This window comes from Neocloeon triangulifer, unplaced genomic scaffold (genome assembly GCF_031216515.1).
Source record: "Neocloeon triangulifer isolate White Clay Creek 2 clone unplaced genomic scaffold, ASM3121651v1 ptg000003l, whole genome shotgun sequence".
NCBI lineage: Eukaryota > Metazoa > Arthropoda > Insecta > Ephemeroptera > Baetidae > Neocloeon > Neocloeon triangulifer.
In genome coordinates, this window is record NW_026775546.1 from 3,683,174 (window position 1) to 3,710,937 (window position 27,764).

At 36.9% G+C, this 27,764-nt stretch overlaps 8 protein-coding genes across 10 annotated transcripts in view; 3 read left to right on the forward strand and 5 right to left on the reverse strand.

Annotated features, from left to right (window-relative positions):
* Nucleotides 1–30: 30 nt before the first annotated feature.
* On the reverse strand, nt 31–1,376 carry LOC132192827 (protein dj-1beta-like). Its single transcript, XM_059612995.1, has 4 exons — nt 1,218–1,376; nt 1,002–1,163; nt 572–779; nt 31–464 (listed from the first exon to the last, which is right to left on the reverse strand). Exons 1-4 carry the CDS (start codon nt 1,308–1,310, stop codon nt 307–309), a joined length of 621 nt encoding a protein of 206 aa, XP_059468978.1. The 5' UTR covers nt 1,311–1,376; the 3' UTR covers nt 31–306.
* Nucleotides 1,377–1,925: 549 nt separating this feature from the next.
* Nucleotides 1,926–2,878, reverse strand: LOC132192938 (Parkinson disease protein 7 homolog). The gene is made up of 4 exons (XM_059613183.1): nt 2,689–2,878; nt 2,466–2,627; nt 2,206–2,413; nt 1,926–2,141 (listed from the first exon to the last, which is right to left on the reverse strand). Exons 1-4 carry the CDS (start codon nt 2,776–2,778, stop codon nt 1,993–1,995), a joined length of 609 nt encoding a protein of 202 aa, XP_059469166.1. The 5' UTR covers nt 2,779–2,878; the 3' UTR covers nt 1,926–1,992.
* A 239-nt stretch (nt 2,879–3,117) lies between these two features.
* On the reverse strand, nt 3,118–4,079 carry LOC132192939 (uncharacterized protein DDB_G0271670-like). The gene is made up of 2 exons (XM_059613184.1): nt 3,951–4,079; nt 3,118–3,886 (listed from the first exon to the last, which is right to left on the reverse strand). Exon 2 carries the CDS (start codon nt 3,877–3,879, stop codon nt 3,292–3,294), a length of 588 nt encoding a protein of 195 aa, XP_059469167.1. The 5' UTR covers nt 3,880–3,886; nt 3,951–4,079; the 3' UTR covers nt 3,118–3,291.
* Nucleotides 4,080–4,290: 211 nt separating this feature from the next.
* On the reverse strand, nt 4,291–6,324 carry LOC132192937 (transmembrane protein 64). Its single transcript, XM_059613181.1, has 5 exons — nt 6,086–6,324; nt 5,787–5,912; nt 5,354–5,731; nt 5,093–5,254; nt 4,291–4,981 (listed from the first exon to the last, which is right to left on the reverse strand). Exons 2-5 carry the CDS (start codon nt 5,910–5,912, stop codon nt 4,874–4,876), a joined length of 774 nt encoding a protein of 257 aa, XP_059469164.1. The 5' UTR covers nt 6,086–6,324; the 3' UTR covers nt 4,291–4,873.
* Nucleotides 6,325–6,552: 228 nt separating this feature from the next.
* LOC132192444 (uncharacterized) lies at nt 6,553–9,076 on the forward strand. Its single transcript, XM_059612408.1, has 6 exons — nt 6,553–6,760; nt 6,987–7,432; nt 7,632–7,778; nt 7,835–7,972; nt 8,024–8,157; nt 8,447–9,076. The coding sequence occupies exons 1-6, from the start codon at nt 6,574–6,576 to the stop codon at nt 8,586–8,588; spliced, it is 1,194 nt and encodes a 397-aa protein (XP_059468391.1). The 5' UTR covers nt 6,553–6,573; the 3' UTR covers nt 8,589–9,076.
* A 230-nt stretch (nt 9,077–9,306) lies between these two features.
* On the forward strand, nt 9,307–13,949 carry LOC132192492 (puromycin-sensitive aminopeptidase). Of its 3 annotated transcripts, none has more exons than XM_059612476.1 (14): nt 9,307–9,561; nt 9,902–10,069; nt 10,133–10,374; nt 10,536–10,680; nt 11,048–11,171; nt 11,237–11,401; nt 11,453–11,601; nt 11,658–11,927; nt 12,057–12,291; nt 12,351–12,848; nt 12,900–13,099; nt 13,156–13,263; nt 13,379–13,501; nt 13,562–13,949. In XM_059612476.1, the coding sequence occupies exons 1-14, from the start codon at nt 9,433–9,435 to the stop codon at nt 13,772–13,774; spliced, it is 2,769 nt and encodes a 922-aa protein (XP_059468459.1). In that variant the 5' UTR covers nt 9,307–9,432; the 3' UTR covers nt 13,775–13,949. The 3 variants fall into 3 exon arrangements, with proteins under 3 accessions (XP_059468459.1, XP_059468458.1, XP_059468460.1); XM_059612475.1 differs by lacking the exon at nt 10,536–10,680 and adding an exon at nt 10,800–10,950; XM_059612477.1 differs by lacking the exon at nt 10,536–10,680 and adding an exon at nt 10,800–10,950 and having other exon boundaries at nt 9,915–10,069.
* Nucleotides 13,923–20,687, reverse strand: LOC132192493 (uncharacterized). Its single transcript, XM_059612478.1, has 3 exons — nt 20,503–20,687; nt 16,737–17,528; nt 13,923–14,733 (listed from the first exon to the last, which is right to left on the reverse strand). Exons 2-3 carry the CDS (start codon nt 17,499–17,501, stop codon nt 14,560–14,562), a joined length of 939 nt encoding a protein of 312 aa, XP_059468461.1. The 5' UTR covers nt 17,502–17,528; nt 20,503–20,687; the 3' UTR covers nt 13,923–14,559.
* Nucleotides 20,688–26,386: 5,699 nt separating this feature from the next.
* Nucleotides 26,387–27,764, forward strand: part of LOC132193266 (muscle calcium channel subunit alpha-1) — a 46,539-nt gene continuing 45,161 nt past the window's right edge. The window contains exon 1 of the mRNA XM_059613853.1: nt 26,387–26,682. The gene's annotated coding sequence lies outside the window, so the exon portion shown is untranslated. The remainder of the gene's footprint in view (nt 26,683–27,764) is intronic.

The window sequence follows — 27,764 nt, forward strand, 5'->3', positions numbered from 1 at the left end:
AATATAAAAATAATTAAACGTCAGCTCTTACCTCTTCAAAGTGTGGACGCGGAATTAAAAGTGAGCGCTAAATTATCATGCAGGTGTAAGTTTAAAGTTCTGCAAGGCGCAGCAAACCTTGAGAAAGTTAAAAACTCGCCGAATCAGCTTTCTGGCAATTCATTGCCACATTAATTGCTCGCTGCATGGAAAGTGAATTTTCCACAACGGCCAAATGAGATAAGACGATAGTTTTTGTCTTACGAAAGCATATTATTTATTCATTGCAATGACAGAACAATTTTACTTTTTGCGACTAACTTTTTGTTAATCGCTGGGGAGAATGTTGGGCGGGAAGACACTGTCGAAATTGTAAAGGAAAAAGCGAGCAATGAGCTCAGCCTCTCCCCGTCCATGGAAATGCTGCACGATGGCAAACGAGAATTCGGCAGCAGTTCCCGGACCCTGACTCGAGATCAGGTTCTCTAAAAATTGAAAATTTGGAACATTAGAATTTCAAACGCTAGGCAACCTGCTCGACACGCAAGTGTTGCAGGTTGCATTTGGAGTAGAGAAGGGGTTTTTCCCGTACCTGCTCTGACGACCCGTTCGTCGTCGATTATGTCCCACTCCTTTTTGACGTCAAATTGTCTCATCAGTGCCCTGAAGTAGGGGAAGGAGGTGATCCTTTTGCCTTTGCCAACGCCGTGCTTCATCAGGGCCCAGCCTCCGCCACAGATGGACGCGATCATCCGTCCTGCTTGCTCCTGCTCACGGGCCAACCTCCCAACTTTTTCTGACTAGATTTTATTGAAAAAAAAATTTAAATAATGATTTGATTTTCCTTTGCGAATTAAAACAGTGTAAGTAAATGAATAGAAAATTTAATTTGAAAAATTGTGGATAATTTTAAGATTTAGAAATGAAAATAAAGATTTTTAAAGTATCATAAATCAAAATAAAATTATATAAAACCAGATTTTGAATAACTGTTGATTGTTTTAAATAATTTATATTCTTACTGCAGCTAAGACTGGTGCTCCGTATAAACCTCCAGGAAGGACAATTAGGTCGTAAGGACCTTTCTCCAGGGCCGTATCTAAACTTTCATCAGGAATGCAGTTGACGTCAGCCGCAGTTTTGATAACCTCAGGGCCCGTGACTCCTGCCACCGTAACATCAAACTTTTTTCACACTCGTTAGAAACAATTTTAAAAATTTTAAAGTTAAAATCATACCAATTTTGTTTTGCGCAGGGTGTCGATGGTCTGGAAAATTTCCATGTCCTCGCCGCCCTGGGCGAGAAGCAGAAGGGTCTTAGTCAAGGCCATGTTTTTCACTCAGTGATTGCTGGGATTGCTTTGTGAGTAGATTTGAGATGCTTCTTTTTATTGGTTTTGACAGGAAGTTTCCACGACTGCATTTTCCTGTTTACAAAACTGTAGAATGTCACCGCGGGATTCCTGACTTTGTGCAAACATGTTTTCAACACGTACGCATTTCCTATAAAAAGAAGTGCAAAAGAATAACCTTCAGTTTGTGGCTTTTTGACCTCTCATGCAATAATAGCGACGGCAATTGCGGATCTGGAAACTTTCCGCTCAACCACAAACAAGAATGTTAAATTTGTATTGAATTTATATTTCAATTTCAACTTTTGTAAAAAAAAATGCATTAGAGGAATTTTAGTAACAAATAGCTCACGCAAATGTTTATAAATGAATTGAGTTCTCAATTTAATTTAGAATCAATATTAATATTTGAAATTTAATTTTGTGTAGGAAATAAATCTTGATATTATATTAAATTTTATTTGCTGATAAAAATTATTATATCTTTTTAAAAAATTTATTTAATCGTAAAATAACACTTTTTCCCCATAATGATTATTGTTTGAAAGACACAAAATACAAGGTGTTTTAATTTCGATGAACAAAATAATATAATTTCCAGAAAAAATACGTTTATTAAACTGCATAAATCTGTTTTACGCTAAGCGCCACATTCTATTTATTAGGCGCAAGCATATTTTTTGCCAGGGTTACGGGTGTGGATGACAAACTGTGCCAATTCGTCAGCCGCTTTCTTGCCCACAAGTTTCTGCAGCAGGTCAAATGCGAAATCCATGGCATACAGGCCTCCCTTGGTTGTGATTATATTTCCTGTTCAATTGAAATTTTTTAAACTTATTTATTACAAATTTCAATTTTTATAAAATATAATTACCATCAAAAATTAGGTTTTCATTCTCAACGAAAGTCCACTCTTTATTTTTGTCCATATTCTTTACAATACCTTCATAGAAGGGTGAGGCGGAGATTTTTTTGCCCTTGCCCACACCAAAATTCACTAGGGTCACACAACCGAACCCAAGAGCACCAACGATCTTTTTCTCCGCCGCGTGAGCACTCACGAATTCCGCCGCTTGCTTGCTCTAAAAATTAATCAATTTAAAAAAATTCTCTTCTGCACTTTGAACTTTTTACCTGGGCAACAAGGTATGAGCATTGCTCGCTTCCTGGAAGTATTACAACATCATAAGGGCCCTTTTTCAGGGCGTCGTCAAGACTACTGTCCGGAGCGATCATCACATCTGAGTCGGCTTTTACAGGCTGCGGACCATCCACACCCGCCACCGTTACAAAAATCTTATAAAAATAAAGATTTTCTTTTAATTCATCCAAAATAATCAATAATATTATTTTTTACGTTGACGCGACGGAGCATGTCGATCGGGGGTATGATTTCGGTGGTGCTCACCCCGTCAGCGATAATCACCAAAGCCTTTAAACTTCCCATATTTCAGAAAAAGAGACTTCAAAATATCAACTAGCAGAAGACAAGTTGGTCGAGCGGTAATATCTGGTGAACTATGCGTGTAATATTATAGAGAGTATAACTATGGTGGGTTCACACTTGCGGTTAGGGAAATTTATGTGAAAAGCGCCGCTGGTGTCGCCATAAATAATTTTAAGCTCTGATGAGTAAACACTAAATAATAAAATGAATCGGATAAAAATATTGGGTTTTGTACCTTTTCAAAAATTTGGATGCTCCTAGTTGATTATAAATAATTTTAATATATAGGCTTCAAAAAGTTTACAATTTTCCTGCATAATATAAAAAAAAATATTCATATTCCTCACATCAAAATTTATTTGGATTTTTTTTTTGTAACAACATTTTATAACGATAAATAAAGCACAGCATCATTGCAAGAAAGAAAATAAAGAGCGCATTCAGCGAAAATCATCTAATAATTAATTTCAAATCACCTCATAACTCTCTGTCAATTTTTTCGGATTATAATAATTAATCCGAGTCAGAGGAAGAGCTGCTTTTGCTGCAAGAGCAAGAACCGGAGGATTGCTTGCCCTTCGAAGGAAGGAAGCCCAAGTTAAGAAGGCCGTTGCATCCGTCGCATCCAGGGAACAGAGGCATTCCACTCTTGCCGGAACCGGATTTGGAGCAGTCGTCGCAGGAGGACGAGCCGTGGCGGTGGTGATGACCGTGGTGTCTGCGGTTGGATCCATCCCAAGACTCCTCAGAACTGCCCCTCCAGTTGCTGCTGTGCGAGTAGGAGCCAGAGCCGCTTCGGTCGAGAGACCCGGAAGACGAAGAGCTTGAAGAAGATGAGGACGAGGAGGAGGAGGATGAAGAAGACGATGAACATGATGAGTCAGACGAGCTAGAATCTGAAGAGGAGGAACTGCTGGACGAATCCGAGGAATCAGAGCTGGAGGAGTCGGAGCAGCTGCTGTCGGAATTATCAATGGTGTACGAGAAAGAACCGCTCCAGTTGTCGCAGCTCTCGGATCTCTTGTCGCGGTCTGCGTCTTCTACGATGGCGTTAGCACTGACGCATGCCAAGCACACAATAACGACAAGGGCAGTCTTCATAACTTAGCTGGAAATATAAAAGTTATTTTCCTTAATTAAAGAGCCTTATTTTTAGCATTTTTTACACTTACACGGGTGAATGAATGAAAGAGCTTTCAAAGTTGATGTGAGAGATTCGAACTCCATCCGGGCGTTTTATACTTGATGTTATCGCCGCGTTTACTAAATACGCTGTTGTGGCACCTTCCTTGAAGTCAGACAATTATAAGGAAGAGTTTATGCAGTCCATGCATATTTTTTAAATTTTGTTTTCAGAAAATTCAAGATCATTTTTACAGTTGGGAGCTTTTCCCTCTCTCATGAAGTATGAAAAACAACTTGTTGATAAAAAGCACAAAATGATTATTTTCAATTATTTTTCTATTTTACCAATTGCAGGATATAAAATTGAAATTAAAAACTTAATTTGTCGTCTAAAAATTAATAAAAATTTATTATCTTTATCATGAAACAGTCCGTGGAGTACATGGCCAATAATTTTGGTACTATATTTGGCTTGTATAAATTCAAATAGTTAGGTGGTTGATCTGTCTTTTACTTATATTACTAACATAAGTATAGTAATATAAATTATGCATAAAAGGTAAAAGAAAATTAATAAATTTTCAATAAAAAATAAGAAGTGTATAAATTATTATATATTGACTATCCATAATCATACTAGTTCTTTTTTGTGACATACTGCTTCCTTGTGCTAATATAGCTTTTCTTCGATGAGCAAATATAAATAAAGTATAATTTTGAAAATGCTCATAGGCATCAAGATGCTATCACAGCTAAATACAATTTTTCATTTATTATTAATCACAAGTTAAGTATGATGTTAATAAATCGTTTTGAGAATGTTTAAAAAGAATTAATTGGAAATAATATAAATAAAAATCTGCTTCATTGCAGTTTGAAATAAAAGGTGAATTGCAAAGGTCCTAAAATAATAAAAATATTTTAAGCGTTTAGTTTGTGTGTGCTACTAGCTAAAGCTGCATCCTCGAAGTCATCTGTACGGATGCTTCAGGCACTTCTCAGTGTCGTCTAAAGCTGATTTGAGTTCAGCCCGTGCTTTGTGAACCACAAATGTCATCAGCAGGCACCCGACCAGTATCTAAGGAAAAATATTTCAAGAATAAAATTGATTTCGTAATTTAAAAACAAAACAATAATGTAAAAATTTCAATGAATAGTAAAATGAAGGATTTTTGTAAAATTATATTACCTGCACAGCAAATACTAGGTAGCCTGTTGAGGCTGTCGACTCGTCTGAGAGAACATCCTCCATGGATCGAAGGGTGGAACCCAAATAAACGTTGATCACCTGCGTTGGGAAGAGACCAGTGGCCGATGCCAAAAGGTACATTTTGTAGCTTATGTTGCTGCCCTGGAATTATTGAAAGCGAAATTATTTTCTTCAAAATTTTAATATAAAAACAATATTAAAATTAGAGAAATTTTTAATTAAATTTAAAGGTCAACCTACAGCAAAAATTGTATTTTGCAGTCCGTAAGGTATGGGCGTGAGTCTGGCAAAAAGGATGACTTTGAAGGCGTGCGGCCCTGAAATGACCGCCAGCAGGGCCTTTGCTGTTTCGCTGTTGAACAGCCGCTGCATGGCAAGGTCTGCGAAGTATGTCTGGATGAGGTAGTGAGCGACGGTGATGCCGATCAAGGCTGCGACGGCCACCACAAACAGACCCTTGAGGGTGCCGAACAAATAGCCGCAGGCCAGATTGAGGAAAATGTAGCCCCAGGTGAACGGAAACGAGACTAGCGTGAAGAGCACCACAAAGATCAGGTACACGACCAACGAGTCTTGCTGCTCGATCCATAACAAGACAAAACGAAGATAATCCTTGCACTAGAAAAATAAAAGTTAAAAAATTAAATTTGACAAAATTAATTAAATATTTTACCTGGTAAACAATAAAGCCGAGTGATACAAGGGCCAAAGCTGATATGAGGCAGTTGCAAACTGAGCCGACGCTCAGAATTTGGACTTTGATGTCCTCTTCAACACCCTGCTTTTCCGGGTCCGTCATCTATACATAAAAAATTGATCAATGATCTAAAGCGCAACAAACACACTCCGTCAAAAAAGGGCTGGCACAAGCTGCTTTTCTAAATTTAGACGCTGCTTTTGTATGCATGCGCTGACGATTTACAAAGCCGGCCGGGCTGACAGAGTTTTTATTTTTTTATTTTGTCTTCGTACCTTTTTCAAGACGACGTTTTGCTGATAACCATTATTATTGCATTCGTCGGTTTTGCTTATCTGCCAAGTCCAGAGACGCTCCCTCCATTAGCAAATAACTCTGCGATTATTGGTTTCCCTTGCAGTGGACTTGGCCATGGGAAATCGAGCGTGTGTGCGAGACAGCGGCTAAAAATAAAAATAGTTTTTCGATAATAATAATTTCCCAGCTGATTTTGACAGCATGAGATTTTGGGCACGGAAAAGTTTATCAAATGCTTAAGTAGGTGGCAGCACAAATCATGACATTAAAATAAAAAACAATTTTCAATTTTTACAAACTGCACAGACTCACGTACAAAAAATGCACATTAATTAATTAAAAACGGATTAAATTTTGCTAAAGATAAATAAATATATTGAAAATGATTTTTCTTTATGTTTTTTAAGTGATATTTTTTGCGTGAATTTGTGTCGTGGTGGCAGCCCTTCCTCTGGAAGAAGCAGCGATGGCCGACAAAGGTGGAAGTAACGACGAGGAAAATCCAAATTTACGGCGCCGAAGGGACTCTGAGGAGGAAGACGGCGCCTACGACGACGGTGCCTCGAGTTCGAGTGGTACCCGGAGACCCGATATTGGCCTGGGTCACGCTCAAAAACGCAGAGGTCGCGGCAGCAGGGACGACTCAACACCGGGTATAAACGCCCCCCACAGAGCGCCAATTTGCCTTTCAGATTTTTAGTTTCTAGCGTTTTCTCCAGTTTCTGGCAGAATCTCAAAAAGAATAACTTATTAAAAAATTTCAGATTTAAAAATTAATTTACGCGTCATTTTGTATACTCAAATTAATCAAATATTTCATTTTAAAAATAATTTTTTTATTAATAAAAAAAACATTAAAATTTACATTTTTTTTCTTAGAGATGCCTCGGCGGGAAGACAGCGGATCTCTCTCTTTCAAGCACTTTCTGCAGTCGCCGAGCACATCCACAGGCACTCGACCCAAAGTGTACGACAACCCGAGGCACAGCTACGACCAGAACTCTCCTCCGTTTCGTCGTCCGCCAGGTGCGTCCGCAGAGTTGACCTCAGCCTTGCCAGACTTTGTGCAGGACCACTTGGTGATGGAGCAATGCTACCTGCAGAACAACATTGATATTGACAACCTGCCTGACTTTGCTGCCATGGACCTGGGCCAGAGGGGAGGACTGCCCTTCGACCTGACAGCCAGGAACGGCGGCGAACCTTCTCAGAATAATGGGAGTTTGCCCCTTGACCTGGCGCCCTCGGCTGCTGACCGACCTGCAAGAGGCCCCAATGACAATGTGCCCTGTGATCTAGGACTTGGGAATAGTCTAGTACAACAAGTAAATGTTTAATTAATCAGTTTTTAATGCTGTATAAAATTTAATTTTCTAGAAAAGTTCAAAACAAAATCGTCTTTTTTTACTTTAAACAAAATTTTTTTATTATTTTCTTAAAATATTTAAATGAGACATTTTGCAATTAAGAATGGTGAAAATAAATCCCCCAAACTTATGTTTTGTAATAAACAATTTTTTTCAGTCACCACTGGATTTGCGGGGAGGAGAAATGAATCTTCAAGACAATTCTGTAAATCAGTCCTTGCCAGACTTTTTGTCCGATGCACCAATTTTAACTGGGAGAGAGACTGATGGTGGGCCGGTAGCTATGATCGAAGATAATGAACGAGTAGTCAATTGAAATATAAAGAAGAAACGATTTATTTATTCCGATTATAATTTTAGAATGGAATGACTGACAATGAGAGGATCCTCCGAAGGCAGCTGACGGAGGCAACAAGGCGAGCAGATCAGCTGGAAATGGAGCTTCAAAGGCAGCAAGAAGTCATTCGACACAAAGAAGAAGTCCTGCGCAGAACAAATGTAACATTTCACATTCCAATTCCGACACTCATTCATGTGATCAAATTGTAGAGTGAACTTGCAGCCTTGAGGAGAGAAAACTCGAGTCTCAGACAAGGAATCGGAGGTGGACATCCTGATCACCGAACTCAAAGACTAGCACAAAGTTTGGTTGCTGCAGCATCAAATGCAGAGTCATCCCTGAGGTAACAAAATTGGGTTTTAATTAAATTTTAAATTTTGCAATTTACAGAAAAGTTTTATTCAAAATTACATTCAGTTACAAAATTTTACTCATATTAATATATTATATACAACGTTTAAAAACATGTATTTTTAAATTCTAGTCAAATAATATTTTTTATTTATTTCATTTAAATTTGTGCTGATTAAATTTTCAAATTAAAAAAATTGATCAAATTTATTTTAGTCACTGTTTTGTCACCCACCATTATTACATAAACATGTTAAAATTTTAATAATCACAAATTTTAGGACTTTACTTCAAGGAGTGGAAGACCTGCGCATACTCGCTACGGCAATCGACCAAGGTACCTCGGGTCAGCCACATTCTCCACCAAGACAGTCTCCGCACCATGATTTTGATCCCGAGGACAGAGCAGGACCTGCCCTTTAGGAACAGCACATTTTGCACATTTGTGGAATTTTTACAAATCGTAAATTATTTTTATTAGCGAAAAGTTGTTTTTAAGTGAATGTGTGATAATTGAATAAGATTGATTTATAATATTTTAAGTTGTTCTCTGTAAATATCGAGAGTTGACATTCCCTGGTAAGGTGCAGCAAGAGACATGTCAAGTGCTATAAAAGTGACCAGTGACTTATGATTGTGAATTTTGTAATGTGTATGTCATTCCCAGAGCATATACTGGGGTCAGAAAACACATCATTCATTTGAACACTAAATGTGCCAAATTATGAAAATTGAATCCACAGGCAGACGTACTTTTGTATTAAAGTATTTTTGTCTCGATAGAGTTGATATTCCATTTAATTTCTTAACTCAAACAGTCTCACACTCGGTTTTCAGTACCAGTAGCTTCTAATCATGTATTTGTACTAAAATAAAATAAAAATTACTGTAATAGAACTCATGCAAAATGGACCTAAATGTGATTAATACAGCAAACACCTTCAGGTAATACAACTTTTCATTTCTAAAAATTAATAATTTTATTAAAATTGACACAAACTTATGCAAATCAAATTAATTATAATAAAGTTAAGCAAATGACTAGCTTTTGACAATTATTATAGGTAAAACGCACGCTTTTGGCGCCGTTTTTCAAAAAAGCAGGGGTGCCGGAGGCATTCGTCCTTGCGAGTACGCAGGTGCCGTTATAAATAAATTCCGCAAATCATCTGCTGCGCCAGCAAAAGCCGATAGCAAACACGCCGAAGCGCGATCGACGTCGACACGCCGATAAGATAACAATTTTCTTCGGCGGCATCGACCGCTCATGAGCATTTTCGGTCGTCTCTTAGTGAATTTTAGTGTTCGAAAGCAAAGCCGATTTCAACTCCAAAGGTCCCGTTACTCCGTTTGTGGGTCACGCACTGCGCCTTCATTGAAAAAAACTCGTTCACCGGTAAGAAGATCGACTTTCTTTAATGCATTTTTTATTCAAAATCAATCTCAATTCAATGAAATAATTTCTTTTTATGTAATTAAATTGTTTGCACTGAAAATTTCCAAGTTATTTTTGCCAAAAAGTTCATTCAGGTTGCAAGAAATCGAAGAAAATCATAAAACTAACTTTCAAGAAATGTAGTCTCTTGTGTCTAACAAGAAGTTTTATTCTGAAAATTTTAAATTCTGTCTTAATTTTTAATTTTCATGAAATATTGGATTGATAAAATGTTATTCCTAAATAAAAATTATTTATAAAATATTATCGTTTTATATATTATTTTTAATTTTGATTATAGGTACTTTTTTTAGAAATAAATATTTCTGCACGATCGTACAGCACGATGGCTGAAAAGAAGCCTTTTGAAAGATTGCCGAAAGTGGTCAGGCCGAAACACTACGACCTGTTTCTACAGCCAGACCTTCAGGCCTTCACCTTCAATGGCAACACAAAAATCAGTGTCCAAGTAAATTTTTGAAATTGAACAATTTTTTGCCTGAGAAGATATAATTAATTTGTTCTTTGGCAGGTGTCATCGGCCACAGAGAAAATTATTCTGAACTCCATCGATCTGAGTCTGAAGGAGGTCATTTACACCCCCGAAGGCGGGGTGTCCACCCCCGCCACCCAAGTAGCACTGTCCACTGAAGAGGAGACAGCCACCCTTACCTTCCAGCCGCCCATTCAGCCTGGCGTCGGGAGCCTTTTCATTTCATTCACAGGAGAGCTCAATGACAAAATGAAGGGATTTTACAGAAGTCAGTACACCAGGTATGAATAAAAACCGCAGTGTAAATTTATTTCAATCTGAATATAAATTAATTTTGAAAAAATTATTCATTAATTTAAATTCTTTATTATTTTTTAGTTTGTTGATATTGATTTTTTTTCTTTAATTTTAATTTATCGTTTGATTTGTCGACAAAATCCAGCCAAAAGGTAATTTCGGTTGCTGCAGTGACGTATTTGTGTCCAACGAGTGCTCGCCGGATGTTCCCGTGCTTTGACGAACCCTCAATCAAAAGCACCTTCTCCATCTCGATTTTGTCCTCGGCCCGCACCGTGTTGAGCAACATGGTGAGCACCACTCTCGGTGCATTCCCACTTACAAAACCCTCTATTTTAACTGTGAAATTTTGGCACCGTCCGAGACTAGAAAAAACTAACACCCTGTCCCGTTCGGTTTTGTGTTTCAGTCCGACGGGCGAGGTTCGCCATAATGGAGTGACTCAGTTTGAGGCGACGGACGCACGCAGGTGTTTCCCCTGCTGGGACGAGCCGGCCATCAAGGCGACCTTTGACATCTCCCTGTGCGTGCCTCAAGACAGGGTCGCCCTGTCCAATATGGTGAGCCTCCTCCCCAGCGGAATGCACTCCCGAGTCCCTTTTATAAGAGTACATCATGTGGAATTATTAAAACTGACAATACTTCCAAAAATTTCAGCCGGTTGCGTCCGAAGAGGGCCAGGGAGAAAATCGACTGGTAAAATTTGAGAGAACGCCAATCATGTCAACGTACTTGGTAGCCGTGGTTGTCGGAGAATTTGATTATGTCGAAGATGTGTCAAGTGAGTAGAAATATTTATTAAATTATTTTATAATTTTTGATAAATTTATGCAAATTTTTTATTAGGTGATGGAATCAAGGTTCGAGTCTACACACCCTTGGGCAAGAAGGAACAAGGGAAATTTGCCCTGCATGTTGCGACTAAAGTTCTGCCCCACTACAAGGAGTACTTCCAAGTTGCCTACCCTCTGCCCAAAATCGACCTTATTGCCATTGCAGACTTCTCAGCAGGCAAATTACTACTCTCAGAAATTAGAAACAAATTGATCATTTATCTTATAGGTGCCATGGAAAACTGGGGCCTTGTTACCTACAGGGAAACTTGCCTGCTCGTTGACTCTGAAAATACGTCGGCGGTGCGAAAACAGTGGATTGCTTTGGTTGTTGGCCACGAATTGGCTCACCAGTGGTTTGGCAATCTCGTCACTATGGTAAAATTTTCTGTTATAATTTCAAGTATTTTTTGTTATTTTTAATTTTTTAACAGGAATGGTGGACCCATCTGTGGCTCAATGAAGGTTACGCCTCATTTGTTGAGTTCCTCTGTGTCGAGCACTTGTTCCCAGAGTATGACATTTGGACGCAATTTGTCACAGACACGTATGTAAGGGCTCTGGAACTAGACTGTCTGGAAAACTCGCATCCCATTGAAGTACCTGTTGGACACCCGTCGGAAATTGATGAGATTTTTGATGACATTTCATACAACAAGGGTGCTTCGGTCATTAGGATGCTGCACAGATACATTGGAGATGAGGTGTGTGGAGGATCTTAATTAAAATAATTTGTGAAGTAATTAATACAAAAGTTTAATAGGGGGAAAAGATAAATTATGAAGTTATTTACTAATTATTTATGTGTCTGACATTAAATTTATCTGTCAAAGGACTTTCGGAAAGGAATGAATCTGTACTTAACAAGACATCAATTTGGAAACGCTGAGACTGAAGACCTCTGGGCGGCACTGGAGGAGGCCAGTGGCAAACCTGTCAAGGATGTCATGTCTTCCTGGACCAAGCAAAAGGGTTTTCCTGTAATTTCCATTTCATCTCAACAAAAAGGAGACTCGAGAGAACTGCAACTTATCCAGAGACAGTTCTGTGCCGCTGGAGACTGCAAAGGTACTGTTTTATTTCCGTCATTCATATTTTTCGTTAAATCACTTTCATTGATTTTAAAGACGAGTCTGCCCTGTGGCTGGTTCCCATCACCCTGAGCACCGCCAAGGAGCCTGACAAGGTGGCTCAGAACTTTGTCTTTGACACAAAGAGCAAAACCATTACTTTGGAGAATGTCAGTGAAAACGACTGGGTCAAAGTTAACCCTGGCACTGTTGGTTTCTACCGCACCCGCTACTCTCCAGAAATGCTCTCCCAGCTGATCCCTGCTATAAAATCGAAAACTCTTCCCCCTCTGGACAGGCTCGGTCTCTTGGACGACGTTTTCGCCATGGTGCAGGCCGGACACACAGACACCACTGAGGTTCTGCGACTGATGCTTGCCTTTGCTGAGGGCGAGGAGAATTTCACTGTCTGGTCCAATGTGAGCAGCTGTCTGGGCAAACTAGACTCTCTGTTTGACTACGCTGACGACTGCAAGGGGCCTTTCAGGGTCTACGCCAAAAATCTGCTGAGCAACATCTATCTCAAACTTGGCTGGGACCCCAAGCCTGGAGAAAGTATTTGGTTTTTTTTATAAATTATTTAAATGGTTCATGTTTGTTTCTTAGGTCATTTGGACACTTTATTGAGGTCACTGGTTATTGGCCGCTTGGGCTGGTTGGGACACGAGGACATTGTGAATGAAGCAAGGATTAGGTTTGAAAAGCACATTAGTGGCGAGCAGCAGTTGCCTGCTGACCTGAGGAGCCCTGTTTATCGGACTGTGCTTGCGGCCGGAGATGCAGCCACATTTGATACCATGCTGAAGGTGGGTGTTAATTAAATCTAAAGTTATTTTAGTTTTAACGACTCTATTAATTTCAGCTTTACCGCAGTACTGACTTGCAAGAGGAGAAGGACAGGATTTCTCGAGGTTTGGGTGCTCTCAAAGATCAAAAACTGCTGCAGCAAGTCCTTGATTTTGCCATGTCTGTGAGTAAATATTAGGAAATTTTACATTTGTGGAGAAATATTTGCCACTCTACTTCTTACTTGTCTAAGAAGCATATTATTTAATTTACCATAATTCATTCAAATAAAATTTCAGGATGAAGTGCGCTCACAGGACACCATATTTGTAGTAGGCTCTGTTGCTTCGTCTCGAGATGGCAGAAACCTAGCTTGGGCCTTCCTGAAGAAACACTTGCAGACCTTCACCGACAGATATCAAGTATGAAAAGCTCATTTTGTTTCTCTTTTGATATTTTAATTCATGCTATTTTGTTTAAAGGGCGGATTTTTGATCGCAAGGCTGGTAAAAATGGTGACCGAAAACTTTGCCTCGGAGGACGCTGCAAAAGAAGTGGAGCAGTTTTTCGCTACGAGTCCAGTGCCAGGCACCGAGCGCACAGTCCAGCAAAGTGTGGAGACCATTCGTCTCAACACTGCCTGGCTCAACAGGGATCAAGCCAAAATATCGGCATTTTTTGCCACTTACAAGTAAACTTGACAGTATTTAGAATAATAGATTTTGGGAAAACCATCATACCTTACAATGCCTTGCTGAAATTACGAGATGGCAACGCAATTCAAAGTGCAACATTAATGTGTATTAATTTTTAAGATGTTAATCAACTTTTTTGTTAAATAAAAGAAAAGCTGCCATGATGATTTACACAAAATTACATTTGATGTTTTATTTTATTTTTGTCTTTCGTATTTACAAAAAGTTTTCATCTTGAGAAATAAATGCACTGGTGGAGATGAAATTCAAATTTATTCATCACGGTGTCTTAGTCAGTCTTTCTTGCACAACTGGAATGGATAATTATGTCATGGTAAAATGGGAAACATTGAATTTTCAAAATAATTAAGTATAAAAATTTACAAATGGCGCAATATTTAAATCATACTTTGGCTGCCCCATTGATATGGACTGAAGAGCACGGATGTTTCTGAAATATAATTCAACGAAATTACATTTTTTTTAGTTTTGTGGAAAACATCAACTAGACGCCGGATATTTTTCTTAAAGAAATCAGTCAAACTAACTATAAACATTTCAAGGAGATATTAACTTCAGCACAAATTAATTGATCTATAGATAATAAATATAAATACTAACTAAAAACGCAAAATAATTACATTTGCATTTGGCACAGCATCGCCTTGTACAACTGAGGATGGAATTTGCTTTGAGCACACAGTATCGGCATCAGAGCATTGCTTAGAGAAAAAATTAAGTAAGTTACATGACAAGTGGAGGAAATAAATATTTAAGTAGAGGTGTTACTTTATTGGGGACATTTTCATTTGTTGCCTTGCTTGGATCTTCTTGCGCAGCTCTAGGAGGGTGGACGGTTTGGCTCCAGTTCCTGACCGCACATGCTTTCCAGTCATTGGCCGAGTCCCTGTTGCTTTCCTTTTTGATTCACTGTGTTCATCACCAGGGATTTCACCAGACTGTAAGGAAAACATTTAATGAGAAGCATTCAATTATTTAAAAATCCTACAATTATGTTAGACATATTTAAATCACAAAAAATGATGTTGATAATATTTATTAAATTATATAATATATATTATCTAATAAAACAGTATTAAATGTAAAATTAAATATTTATATCTCTTGCCTATCATTTTATTTTATTAGTTCCTAGTTAAATGGCCAATGAAAGAGTCAAATAAAAACTGATCTGCCGTATGCATCAATGCCTGCTTCTAAATTATGAATCAATAAAAAAAAAAGAAACTAAAATTTTATTTGCCACTCTGCACAAGCTATCCTCAGACCTTAGACTTAAAGCAACGTATTTGCTGAAAAATTCCTCCAATTATACTTTCTGCTTAAAAAAAATCACCAATAAATATCCAGCAAAGAAAAGGATTTAGCACTAGATTAATATATAATACTGCCACAAAAACTGGTCATTTAGCTCTTTCTGTACAGGAATTTAAACACATGCAAAACAGGTTTATACCAATTGCCGGTTACAAAATCGCAATGAAACCAGCCTACCTATTACACGTGCTATGCATAAACGTTTCAAATGAGATTAGTAAAAGATGCTCTTGGGGAACAATGTAAAATATTTCACACAATAAAAGTTAATTTCTGGTGTTTTTTTTTTCTTTTTTAACTTTTGCTTGAGCAAGTACTGCAATTAATTCAGCAGAAACAAAAACTAATATCGAAAGACCCATCTCAAATTTTATAAAAAGAGAGAGGGCCATCCATATTTTGATGTCAGCATAAAAAATTTGCACGCTTACATATTTATAACTGCCGCTCATATATTCAAATGAAAAATTATGTTGCAGATCCAACTTTCTAATTTTCTAAATTACAAATTGAACAAGTACTATAAATTATAAAATTTTAGGGCATATATAATCGACTATAATATATGTTCAACAAATTTGAGCATTAAGCAGACAAGAAGTCAACCGATTCATTTTAAGACCTTATTTTTCAATCTGCAAACAACTTTTGATTTGCGTAATCCTACCATTTTTTTATATTTTGTGCCTACCAAATGTTAAAAAAAAAATGTGTGGGCTCCTTATAAACGGTTGATTAGTGATATTGCAAATCAGGTTTGAGGTTTGGTACAAGTTTGAATTTGAAAGCTGATCGCCATCATGCAACTAGTTTATTTTTTATTCATTTATGGTGAACGCGACAAATCCGTTTCCAAATTGTCAACCAAGATATACATCATTCGGAACTGAAAGAATTTTTAAAGTGTTTTTATTTTATTAGAATGTATAATCGCAAATTTAAGACCTTGCAAAAAATAATGGACAAAAAGATGAAGTCTAGTTTAATTTTTTCTCGGCTCATAATTTTCAATGTTGAAATACATTGAAAATAAGTAAGCACTGCTGGGGAAAGTAAGTTTTTATTGCTATATTGCATTAAGGTGGTAAAAAAGTGGTCGCGATTTAGTAAGAAACAAAAGCGGCTGAACTTCTTGCTCAGAAGGCTCTATTTGCAGAGTTATGAAATTGCTGCTGTTTTAAATTTGAAAAGAAAAAAAAACATACACTGAAATTATTATTTTTTTCCCAAAATATTTTTAAAGATCTCAAACTTATGTAACATATTATATACTATTAAAAACTAATTTCATCCCGAGATTGGCAAAATCAATTTTCCATACTTTATGAGAGCAGTTTATTAAGTGAGGCTATTTTAGACATCTGCATACAAAAGATGTCCATGTTTCAAAATTAAACAATGATTAATATCTTGCTGGATAATTTTTCTAAATGCCATTAGACCCTTATTAGTCAATTTTCTGTCAATAAGATACACTAATGCACAAGTCGAGTTTTATATTTTTACGTATCTTTTGATTGCTACGAGTCCAATTTGTGGCTTTTTCATTAAAAAAATTCAGGTCATATTGGTCTAAAATTTTAAGCTCTTCTATTTCTAACCTATTTAAAAAAAAAACTCTCACCTGACTAGGAGATGACGAGTAGTCGATTTCGGCCAGCTCGGCGCACTCCTCGTCGTCGTTCTCATCATAGCCATCGTCCTCCTCAACCGTCGGGGCCTGCAACTTGGCCCGTTCAGCTTCCTGACTCTGCATGAATTGCACCATCTTGGTGTAGTAGTTGAGGTTGATTTCGGTGCTGGGCTCGGGACTGCCAGCAAACTGCTGCTGCAGAAGGTCCAGCTGCTGCATGCGCTGCCGCTGCACCTCCTGCTGGTGCTCGATGAGCCACCGGACAGTCCGGTCGTCCGACGAGTTGAGCGGCGACGCCGGCAGCGTCGTCTGCACAGGCTGACTGGCCTTTGGAGGAATCCTGGACTCGCTGAGCGACTTCTGCCTTTGCAGGGGCGGCAGGGCCGAGAGGTAGGGCAGGCTGTTGGCCCGGTCCAGCCGCATTTCCAACTCCCACTGCCGGCTGTACGTCGAGTCTTCGGTGGTTGAGGTCGTGGTGGTTGTGGTGAAGGAGGAGCTGCTCATCTCGTGGGCCCTTCTCTTCAGGGCCATCGTCCGGATGTGGTTCAACGGCACGAAACCCGCCGTCTGACTCTGCGCCAGCCACCGTTTTTTCACAAACATCTTGTGGCTGGTGACGGCTTGTTGCCCGTCTTTGGCGGGCTTGCTGAGGTCAATGGGCTGGTCGTCGTCCTGCACGGTGGCCGCCTGCACCGAGTTGCTCGCACTGTCCAACCGCATTTTGTTGTTTTCATCCGTCAGGTCTGCTGCTGCCATCAGCGACCTAGCTGCTCTGCATCGCACCTGGGAATTTTTCAGAGAAATATGAGAGATTTTACAAAATTTATTAGCAGCAGAGGGCAAAAATTTGCTGCACGGATGTGGGAATGGAAAAACAGTGTTGACCTCAATAGAGTATATTTTGGTCAGATTGACGTATTTTATTGCAAAAAATTTAATGACGCGCAATAATGCACTTTCCAACTGAACAATTTTTATTTTTCTAGAGAGCTCTTTTGGACGTATATTTTCTATGAACCGCGGCGGAAGTTCATTTTCTCTGCCATTAATATCATGAAATAATTTTTAAAAGCAAAACAGTATAATAAATAAATATGGATTTGATTATTTTGGGTCAACTTTCAAACATAAACTCTAGTTTTCAATTTTTTTCAAAGACATGAATAAGAGTCTGCTATTCAAAATTATAATTTTTAAGAATAGACGGAAGAATGAAATGCAATTTTTTTATGCAAAAACTAGTAAAAATGAATTATATTGCTTTTTCAAACTAAATTATATTTAAGCTTTCATTGTTCATATACAAATTTACAATCTGCAAGAGGTTTTTAAGTGGTTTTACTAAAACTGCGTTGCTTCACTTTCAACACCACTCTTGAGGCGATTCGACCTACGAAACTGCTTTACACTCTACATGCAACACAATCAAAGACACTAATCTATACTAATTAGAACAGAAAAAACACATGCACTAACAATAATTTGAAGAAATCTAAATTGTCTAATATAAATATAAGGTCGAGTTGAATTATTTATTTAGTGTGAACTAAATTCTCTTTGAATAAATGATTAAAAAGCTAAAAATATACTTTATATTGTATTGGTAAGAGCTGATATCCTTGAGCGAAATTACGAGAAACGCGGATTTAAAGAAGTAATTTTTACACTTAAATTTTACTTCACAACTTTCAACACCACTCTCGCGCGGCGATTCCGCCTTTTTAGTAATTATACTTTTATTTATAAATCATCATGCAGATGGAGTGTGAAGTGTGAAATGAATTCTTGTTAATATATCCAAATAACCGGCCTCATTAATTTTCTGGTATTAAAATTATCCAATCTTTCATCTCGGGTCATATTCTCATACGTGCGTTTATGTAAAACCAGATCAAACTAAATTTATTAAAAATGCACGGAAATAATTTGGGGTTTTACAAGTGGAGAGAAGCACGAGAGTCAGGTGTGTCTTTTTGGAGAGAAATTTTAACGCTTGACGTTGACTTCTAAAAATATACCTATAAAAAGTGAGAGAAGGAAAAAACGCCAACGTGATGTGAGTGAGTGTTGCCGAGCTATTTTTAAATTCACCGCATAATGCGCTCCGAGGCGCTTTCCTTATTCGGCGCACAATTATATAAATGTTTTCTTGCGAATAATTTTATTATGTTCCTTTCTCGAGCTGTTACTACTCGGACGAAAATGCTTCCTGCACTCTTGCAAGCTGCATTGTGAAATTTTCAATGCATGCCAAAAATAAATAAAAGTGAAAATTTATTTTGCGGATGACAAAGCGCAGCTGTGGAATTTTTTTAAAGCATTCGTTAATTTATTTTAGCGAGAGGCTCAGTGCAGTAACTAAAATTTATTGTGTTTTGGCGAAGTGAGAGGACAGTTGGGAATTATTAATGATGTGGTTCCTTAAGCCAGCGTAGAATGCTATTTCGGGCGTTCAAGTCAAACTGGTTTGCGGTTTGTAGTTGATAAATTATTGGCAACAAATTGTATTATATTTTTGATAGAATATAAAATATCTTTTTGTCATTTATTCCCAATTTTATATTTTGTAGAAGAGCCTATTAATTTAATTTATTTGACACTCATGCAATTTTCCTTTGCGCATCTTAACAGATTAAGTAAACGTGTTTAATTAAAAAGTTCCAATTTTGTTGGGATATTTATTAATATTTTCCTGGTAAAATCTTAAAAACTTTTGACGCCTTTTGAGAATGAAATCACGTGCCAAAATTAAACTGATAATTAAGAAATAACGCTTCTTAGAATATTTTTGTATATTATGCGTTTCTTAAAACTAATTGCTTTTAATCTATAGTCTTAAAAAGCAACCTTTTAAATTAAATATTTTTGGCCCAGTTCAGCTAAATTTGGTTTCAGGCTACAAAACATAAATTTTTTTCACTGAAGCCAATATTTACAAATTTTTATTAATTTAAATTGGAATAACAGCGATAAAAAAATTGTTAAAAGCCTCGGCACAAAAATATTTTTATTTACCAACCAAATCACAGAAAAAAATTAAATCAATATTTAAAACATAAATTGATCCAAAAATTTGAATATACGTTTTTGAAAAAATCAGATTTTGAGATTAATCTGTATCATGAGAATGTTTTATAAGAAACAAAAAATATGAGATTAATTTTTTAATCAAAGTCTTAAAGGATAATAATTTGACATTTTTCTCTCTGACGAGGCTATATCAACTAATTTTTGAGTTTCTTGTGTGCTTGGTATTGAAATGCAATTCAAACGAGTGGTTTTTCTCAAAACTAATTTTTTTATAGCTGTTCCAAAGTTTGACGAAATATAAATATTTCTCAAAATTTCTAGGAGCAAGATGGGAGATGACAATCTCTTAACATATTAAAATATTCGAAAGTGTCTCAGCGGAGTGGCCGAAAGAATTGTTAATATGAAAGTTTTTAATACTCTCACGTTTGTTGTTGTATTTCAAAAACAGTGGTCGGATCAGTGGAAGCGCATTATTATTACTTTTTTTCTATTTCCAAGAGCCTTGATGGAATCCAACTTGGGAAATAATAATAAAATCGATTGACGTCACAGAAAACCTTTATCACGGGCGGCCGTGAGTTCAAAATTGTCCGTGTACTTGCGAAAACCGTTCATTGAAGTCACCGTGGAAGAAAGTAGGTCTGCTGCGTGTGTTCATAAACGCGCAGGGGCCCACACGGTCGTTGCTCGCGAGTGGACCCCTCGACGCGGACAGGTTACTCACCTTGAAGTTTGTATCGAGGTTTCCGTGGGGGCCGATCAGGGTTTCGGCAGGTCGGCGGTCGCGGGCCCTGCGATTCCCATGCGAGAGTTTGATCGTCGAAAGCTCCGAAATCTCTCTGGCTCGCTGGAGCTGCTTCCACGTCCGTCGGCGCACGATGAATATACCTGAACTTCCCCCACCCTGACGCCGATTATAAAGACTTACGTCATCCGCAGGTATATTGTTTGCGAGATGAGCGCAGAGCGCGTGGCCTTTTAAAAGGCGCTGGTCGCGGCCTCTCGCGGTCTTGCACTCAAACTGAAAGTTAAAAATGTATAGAATAATATAATTCAAGGCTTTATACATAATCAATGCAAAAGAAAATACTCACCAATATTGGTTCTCATAGTCAATTACTTGGATCAAAACTTTTTAGAATAAAAAACTAATTTATTCACAAGTGTGATTCGTAATTATTTTTCTGAGCAATTGAATCATCAAAGAAACCGACCCAAATTATGCACCTATTATGAAAACTAGTAAAAATTTTAGATCGTGCGTCACCTAGGATGAAAGTGACTTTAAAATTTTTTCATATCTTTTAAATCTGATGATACCTAAAAAACGGACAATTCTACAGATATTCAGATATTCGTTCATTATTCTTTATCTACGTTTAATTATTTTTTTTGTTTATTTGATTAACTGCCAATAAAGAATAAATTAATAATAAATACCAGGAGAGTCAAATAATTAAATAAATATCAATTTTTACCTCCAAAAATGGTTTTAACAAAAGAATTGCTCTTTGACTCCTTGAATTTCAAAATTTCCTTCTTAATTCTTATCACCTAATTTACTTCAGAAACAAAGATAGAGACGCACACGAATGACGCAAACCGTGCACCCGCATTTTATTTTCCAGGAAAGAGGAAACACTTATTTCATTTACGTAAAATATGTATAATGTCCTTCACCATAGCGTTGGTTATCAACATGGCCCATTAAAAAGTGTGCACTCGCTGCAGGGCAGAGCCATGTAAGGAAATTCGAAAAACGTCGCGTGGTCGCGGTTGAACGAACTTGTACCCTCAAAATGTGGCACCCCGCGGCATTCAATTCAGAAGAAAATAAATAGATCGACGCGGTTCAGAGCGCAGGTAAAAAGGTGAAATCTGTGCGCAAACATCTATCCATAGGGGGAGGAGAAAAGTTGTTTTCCTCGCAGGGCGCTTGCTCGGGGGTGCAGCTATTGTGGAGCATAATAAAGAAGCGAGAGTTTGGTCGCATACCTGATGAGTAAATAGGGATTTTTCATAAGTGCGAGTTGCTTCCTATTTTTTAGGTCGTTGCCCTCAACAGCAAAGGACGTTTTTTTAAATAGGAAGCCAATTTTTGCATGTGTTTTTTCCAAGTGCCTATTCTAGGATGGTGTGTTACATGTTTAGAAGAGCTTAGCATAACAAATTTATTACTATATATTGGTTGAAATTTAAAAAAAAAAATAGCAATATATGATTAAATAAGTTTATATACATCAAATTAATTATTTATTTAAAATAAAAATAATTTTAATTTTTTTAATACAATGAAGAAATTTTAAATTGCAGGTTTCTAGCTTGCCTTTTATTTTAATTGATTTTTCTCACCAAATGCCCTCAGCTATAAATCTATAAATTTTCCATACAAATTAGCTGATGTTTGCGAGGATGCTCAAGCAGCAGGAAATCCTGATAGAGCCAATCGAAGAGGGTTGGAGCGTCGGAAACGGATTTTTGAGGAGTAGCAGCGCCCGGCGATAAGTAAATTAGGTTGTGTTTGCGTATTTTGCGTTGAAGAAGAATGTTCTTTTTCACAATCAGCAGGAATCAGAACGGAAGGAGGAAGATACAAGCCAAAGAAATTACATTTGCAGTGCGGCAGAATTCAGAAAGCCTTTTTTTATTACACTGCCTGTAAAAGTGAATTTTTTTAAAGGCTCAATTATCAAAATTAAAAATAGTGTAAAATAAATTTCATGAAACTTTCAATAGAAAAATTATAAAAAAAATAAATATCTGAAATTTGGCAATTCATGAAATTGTGTAATTTAAAAATAGCAAACATGTTAAGTTTCTTAGTTAAATTTTTTTTTTTTTTTTATAAAATATTACCTCGACAGTGAAATTTTAAAACATTTGTGAGCTATTCTAAGTTATAATAATGTAGATCAAAGACATGCAGGTTTTTAAACATTTTATTTGAAATAAGAAAATAAGAGATTTATTTATATGTATTTTTCTTCCTCCTGCGCAGCAAAGGAAAAAAAGCAACAAGAAGTCTGAAGCATAATGGGCCAGCGATTTCACACTCAATGAACTCGACCGCGTTTCACTTTTATTTTTCTCTCCATTGGCGCGGGCACGCACATGCTGGGCTCACAATGAGAGAAGCTGAAGGGGAGGCGGATCGAAGGGTTGAGTGACCTGGCCGGCTCTTTGTTGGCACACCTGAGCTCTCCCAGTGCAGGCAAACAACCCCTTTTCCTTTGAGGAAAAAGGTCAGATTGCGCACTCCTGTCGCAGCTTGCATCAACGCAAACAACATGTGCGCGGGTGCAGAGGACTGCGTCATTCAACCCTTACGAGACAGATCGTTGCATCGGATAAAAAGGGAGGAAGTGAATAAATCATTCTTTTATTATTTCCGATCGGCTTTGTGATTTTATACGACAAACAAATTTCCAAATATTTCAAATCTGGTTATTTCAAGAAAAAACACGAGAGTTGCCGAGAATTTAAAATATTCTATACTTTTATCATGAATCTTCTCACACTCTTTATTTATTTAAATAATTTGTAAAATATATATTAAATTTTCAATTTTTAATACAATTTCTGCTTTTATCGCACTTTTCACTACATTTAAACAATCCAGATTTTTTATGTGAAAACACAAGACTTCAATGAAAAAATTGTTTTGCCTTGGTTCCCTTATCTCTTTCAAGTGACTATTTAAAACTTTGTAGATTAATGTCTCATCTTTCAGAGCTGGAGAATTCCTTTTTCAACTATTTAGAATCGTCTTGATTTAAATTATGATATTTAGAATTTCTATTTTTAAAAATATAAATAAAAAAATTGACTGTTAATTTAAATAAACTAATTTGTAATTTAAAAAAAATAAAAATAATGAACTTATCATCAAACTGTTTTGTCAGGTATAACCAGGTAGTAGCCCAGATTAAAAGGCTGCATCAGCCAACAGGAAAATGCGATCTACTTTTTTGAATGAACGCAAATAACTCTCAAGGCTGGAAATTCAATGATGGCGGCATGGCTGATGATTGCCTCATTGCGGATTTTGACCCATTTTGAGTTTTAAAAATAAAGTCCTGACGGAGGTCGCTGGACGCACATATGTGTTGAAACAATTTCCTGTGACATTTTTCCGCTAGCCTGTGAGCGGAGAGTGATTTTTCACAATATTTGCTATATACAGCGATGATTTAAAAACTCCATAGCCCTTATAAATTTACGAAAAAAATGCGAAAATTACAAGTTTTCAATAAAATATTTAAATGAAAAATTAAATATTTAATACATTGTTATTAAGATATGTAAATTTTTATGGACAATTTTGTACAATGTTTGATTTATAGAATTCAATTTTGATTGAGACGGTCGACGTTTTGACCGCTTTTGACCTAACTGACGAAAACGAATGTCCAGAGGTTAATATGATGAAATAATATTACGAATCCTGAGTAAAATATTGTGCAATATTGTCTTTTCTGTTTTTGAAAAATGTGCCACATGATTTTGAAGAAGATTAATATAAAGATACAGCTACTTTCTTCTTGGTGTAGTTTAAAATGATGTATTTTATTAAATTGGAAATTTTTTCTTTAATTCTTAACTGTTAATTAACAGTTAAGCTGAAAGAAAAATTTAATTGCAGTCATAAACTTGAGACGTTAATTTAAAATTACAATTAAAAACATGCAAATTAGAAAATAATTATTTATTTTCTAATGTTTTCAAATTTTAGTATTCTGAAGAACGGTTTAATTTGTCCTTTTAACTCATGACCTACATTGAATTGTATAACATGTTCAGCAAAGATTAAATTAAACTTTTTTCCTTTCCTTTATGTGTGATAAACTGCAAAAATAACATTCGGTTAAATTTGCATGCGATAACTACAGCGGACGTGTCTCCGACTGCCAGAGTATAGCTTTTATTCTTTATGCTCCTTTGCTAACACTTGACAGCTTCCAACTCGCTTTATATTGCATTGTGAGAAAGCCACACGCCAAAGTAGGTCAAGAAAAGATATTTCACTGCCGAGCGCCTGCATGTGATATGTATGTGCAGCGAACTTTTTGTTGGTAAAAATATTTCCTATTGACCGGTAGCAGAGTCAAGACAAATCCTTTGTGGCGAAGATCAACAGTGACAACCTCACAATAAAAATTGCCAACAGCAAAAGTAAACTGCAGTAGAAGCAAAATAAATAACGATCTGCGCAACAATAATAAAAAATGCAATTATTATATTAAGGATTGCAAGAAAATCATAGTTTTAAAACTGGTTTACTGGAGTGATTTTTATTTTTATAAAATTAAATGTGAAAAACAAAGTTATGAAATCGTTTCTTTAGCATTTGAGAATCAGATAAGATTTTTTGATTTTTTAACTGAGATATTATAAAGAAATTTACTTAAGTTTCCAAGTAAAAGGCGCGTCCCATGGTGATTCACTATTGAATTAATCAGTAAGTTATAAAGAAAGTGGGGAATTAAATTGATTTCAACTTTCCGCATTATATGAATAAATAATAATTGTCAATGATTAAAAAAATCAAGTGCATAATGGACTAGAATAAAAACAATAAAGAAAACACTTTAGTTTAAAATATGATTGTTGTTGCATGGAAAAGCTGCGAAAATAACTCATTTTAAATTACTTTTCAACCTGATCGAAACTGATACTTGGTATCTCGCACGCCAAAAAATAAAGCCAAGTCCTCTGTGTCAAAAGAGCTGCATAGAATTGTGCTTTTTTCTCTTGCCGCCTGCAGCTGTCGGTGGCCAGCAACCGGCAAGACTAGCTTGAATAGCAGGTTGCATACAAACTTGTTTCGTTAGAGGATTCTTTGTTTCTCTCCTTTTCTTTGAATGGAACGAATAGAATAAAAAATAAAACTTTGCCGAGCTACACAATTATTCACAAGCGTCTTCAAAGGAGAAATAATATACTCGACAATTAAAAGTAAGTAAGTGCAAAAGTGCAGGTCAGTGATTTGCAACATTTAATAAATCATGTATAGTACAACAAAGGAAAATAATAAATCAGCAAAAATTTATAAACTTTTTAAATAACATTAAATAATTTTCAAATTTCTTAAGGAAACAGTCACTCTTATTTAAGATTCCTGAAATTTTTCCTGTACTTGGTTTCCTATGATTTAGAAAATAACTAAATCAAAATTTTAGTTAAAAATAATTACAAATATCTCAAACTTCCCATAAAAATTAATTTTTCATTTTTATTAGCCAATCATACATCATAAGTGACACAATTATTTGTCAGTTTGACATATTTTGTCAAAAAGTTTAGGAAATTATTGGTCAAAATTTTATAATTTTTTTAATTTTGCATGGCTGTAATTGAAATAAATATAAACAGAGGGTAATGGTAAAAAAACGAACCTTCCCTTTAAATTAGTCAACTTCCACCATGTTCAAAGTTAACCTCCAAGCAAAATAAAACAGGAGTTGAGAATAAAAAAATGGAATCAGTATTGTTAAACAATGGGGCTGGTTGTCCGGGAGGCGAGCTTTGGGCGCGCGACTGAAGATGGTGGTCGGTCCGGCGGCGGCCGCGGCGGCGGGACAATGAGTGTCACAATAGGAGCAGTCAGTTTAAAGGCGAGTGTCCCTGCCTGCGCTCGCTCTCGGCGTGCTCTGCTCGCGAGACGGACGGCCGAGAAGAAACTGGCCGCTCGCCAGGCCGGGGGCTCTTTTCTCTCTCTGTGCGGTGACTCTGGCCCGCTGGCTCTGCCTAGGCACTCTCTCCAATTCCACGAATATATCGCCCGCCGCCCGCCTACTTTCGGCACTTTTCGGCCGAATCCACTTCCGGCATCGCGACAACCCTTTCGACACTGGATTAGTCCCGATTCAAAAGCGAAAAGTAGTGCCATGAGTCAGCAGTGCTGGTGAGTTTAAATTTGAATTATTTCTTTTTAAATTATTTCAATTTTTTTAATCGTTTTCGAAAATTGTGTCTTTTTGTCCGCCGACTTGATGATAATAAGCGCGAGAGAGAGATGCAAATGTGAGTCACGTGTGTGAGTCTCGCCGCTAAAAATATTTCGATCCTTTCGGCCGCGTGGCCCGTTGGTCATTATAGAGTTTCGGGCTACCTCGTCTTTCAAATTCTTTCTTTCTTTCTTTCTTCTCCGCCACTGGAATTGGCCGCCGCCGATTTCGCAACGGCGAGACGGGCTGATTACGAGGGAGAACCGCGAAGCTTTTGGTCTCATTCTTCACTCTTTCTCCGGAGCTCCCCTCGGCTCATTGAAATGAGATCATCTCAGTCTTTCACTCGCCAGGCCCTTTCTCTCACTCGGCGCAGATTTGAGAGAGAAAAGGCCCTTGGAATTGGACAGCTTGGCAAAAAAGAGCTGCTGCATCAAGAGTAGACGCGTGGGTGTGTGTTTCTCGAGAGAGAGCAAAAAGTAAACACAACGGATCCCTCTTTTCTTCCAAATTTGTTGACACAATCAAAACTGAAGCACACACAAAAGTCAGATACTGCTACGCTTGGCTCACAAAAGCAAATGGAAAACGTTGCTGATGCCTCAAAAACGCTGAGCACGATAAAATATTTGAGATGAGATTTTTCGTTTATTTTCAGTACATTTTTTTATGAGACATTGAATAACACGATGAAATTAATAATTTTTGTTTGCTGGGATTTATCTTAAAATTCATCTGCCAAAGAGAGAAATTCAGTAAACATTGATTTATAGTGTAATTTTTTGGCTTCCCATTTTTATGATTTATTTGTTGGATTTGAAATGCGGCATAACTATATGTGATAATCTTTTCATCACAGCCTTTAAATTCATAAATTTTCAATAATTTTCAAATCAAAATTTTACTTAATCTCTTTTGCTTCTACCGGTTTATTCACTAATTCTTTAATTAATCTAAAAATCTTGACAAAAAAATGTTCTAATTATAATTTAATTATACAATACAAGTTCTAGTATAGTTGAAAGTATTAAAAAATCAT

Bases quoted from the DNA above. Each gene is read 5' to 3' on its own strand.
- LOC132192827 (XM_059612995.1), bottom strand. From the start codon at position 1,310: ATGGCCTTGACTAAGACCCTTCTGCTTCTCGCCCAGGGCGGCGAGGAC. The intron at 1,164-1,217 runs GTATGATTTTAA...GTGTGAAAAAAG, and splicing joins CCCTGCGCAAAACAAAATTG to TTTGATGTTACGGTGGCAGG. The intron at 465-571 runs GTACGGGAAAAA...TTCAATTTTTAG, and splicing joins CGAACGGGTCGTCAGAGCAG to AGAACCTGATCTCGAGTCAG.
- LOC132192938 (XM_059613183.1), bottom strand. From the start codon at position 2,778: ATGGGAAGTTTAAAGGCTTTGGTGATTATCGCTGACGGGGTGAGCACC. The intron at 2,628-2,688 runs GTAAAAAATAAT...TATTTTTATAAG, and splicing joins ACATGCTCCGTCGCGTCAAC to ATTTTTGTAACGGTGGCGGG. The intron at 2,414-2,465 runs GTAAAAAGTTCA...ATTAATTTTTAG, and splicing joins GCTCATACCTTGTTGCCCAG to AGCAAGCAAGCGGCGGAATT.
- LOC132192939 (XM_059613184.1), bottom strand. From the start codon at position 3,879: ATGAAGACTGCCCTTGTCGTTATTGTGTGCTTGGCATGCGTCAGTGCT.
- LOC132192937 (XM_059613181.1), bottom strand. From the start codon at position 5,912: ATGACGGACCCGGAAAAGCAGGGTGTTGAAGAGGACATCAAAGTCCAA. The intron at 5,732-5,786 runs GTAAAATATTTA...TTATTTTTCTAG, and splicing joins TCGGCTTTATTGTTTACCAG to TGCAAGGATTATCTTCGTTT. The intron at 5,255-5,353 runs GTAGGTTGACCT...CAATAATTCCAG, and splicing joins TGCAAAATACAATTTTTGCT to GGCAGCAACATAAGCTACAA.
- LOC132192444 (XM_059612408.1), top strand. From the start codon at position 6,574: ATGGCCGACAAAGGTGGAAGTAACGACGAGGAAAATCCAAATTTACGG. The intron at 7,433-7,631 runs GTAAATGTTTAA...AATTTTTTTCAG, and splicing joins GGAATAGTCTAGTACAACAA to TCACCACTGGATTTGCGGGG. The intron at 8,158-8,446 runs GTAACAAAATTG...CACAAATTTTAG, and splicing joins AATGCAGAGTCATCCCTGAG to GACTTTACTTCAAGGAGTGG.
- LOC132192492 (XM_059612475.1), top strand. From the start codon at position 9,433: ATGAGCATTTTCGGTCGTCTCTTAGTGAATTTTAGTGTTCGAAAGCAA. The intron at 11,928-12,056 runs GTGTGTGGAGGA...TATCTGTCAAAG, and splicing joins ACAGATACATTGGAGATGAG to GACTTTCGGAAAGGAATGAA. The intron at 13,100-13,155 runs GTGGGTGTTAAT...TATTAATTTCAG, and splicing joins CATTTGATACCATGCTGAAG to CTTTACCGCAGTACTGACTT.
- LOC132192493 (XM_059612478.1), bottom strand. From the start codon at position 17,501: ATGGCAGCAGCAGACCTGACGGATGAAAACAACAAAATGCGGTTGGAC. The intron at 14,734-16,736 runs GTGAGAGTTTTT...TTTTCCTTACAG, and splicing joins ACTCGTCATCTCCTAGTCAG to TCTGGTGAAATCCCTGGTGA.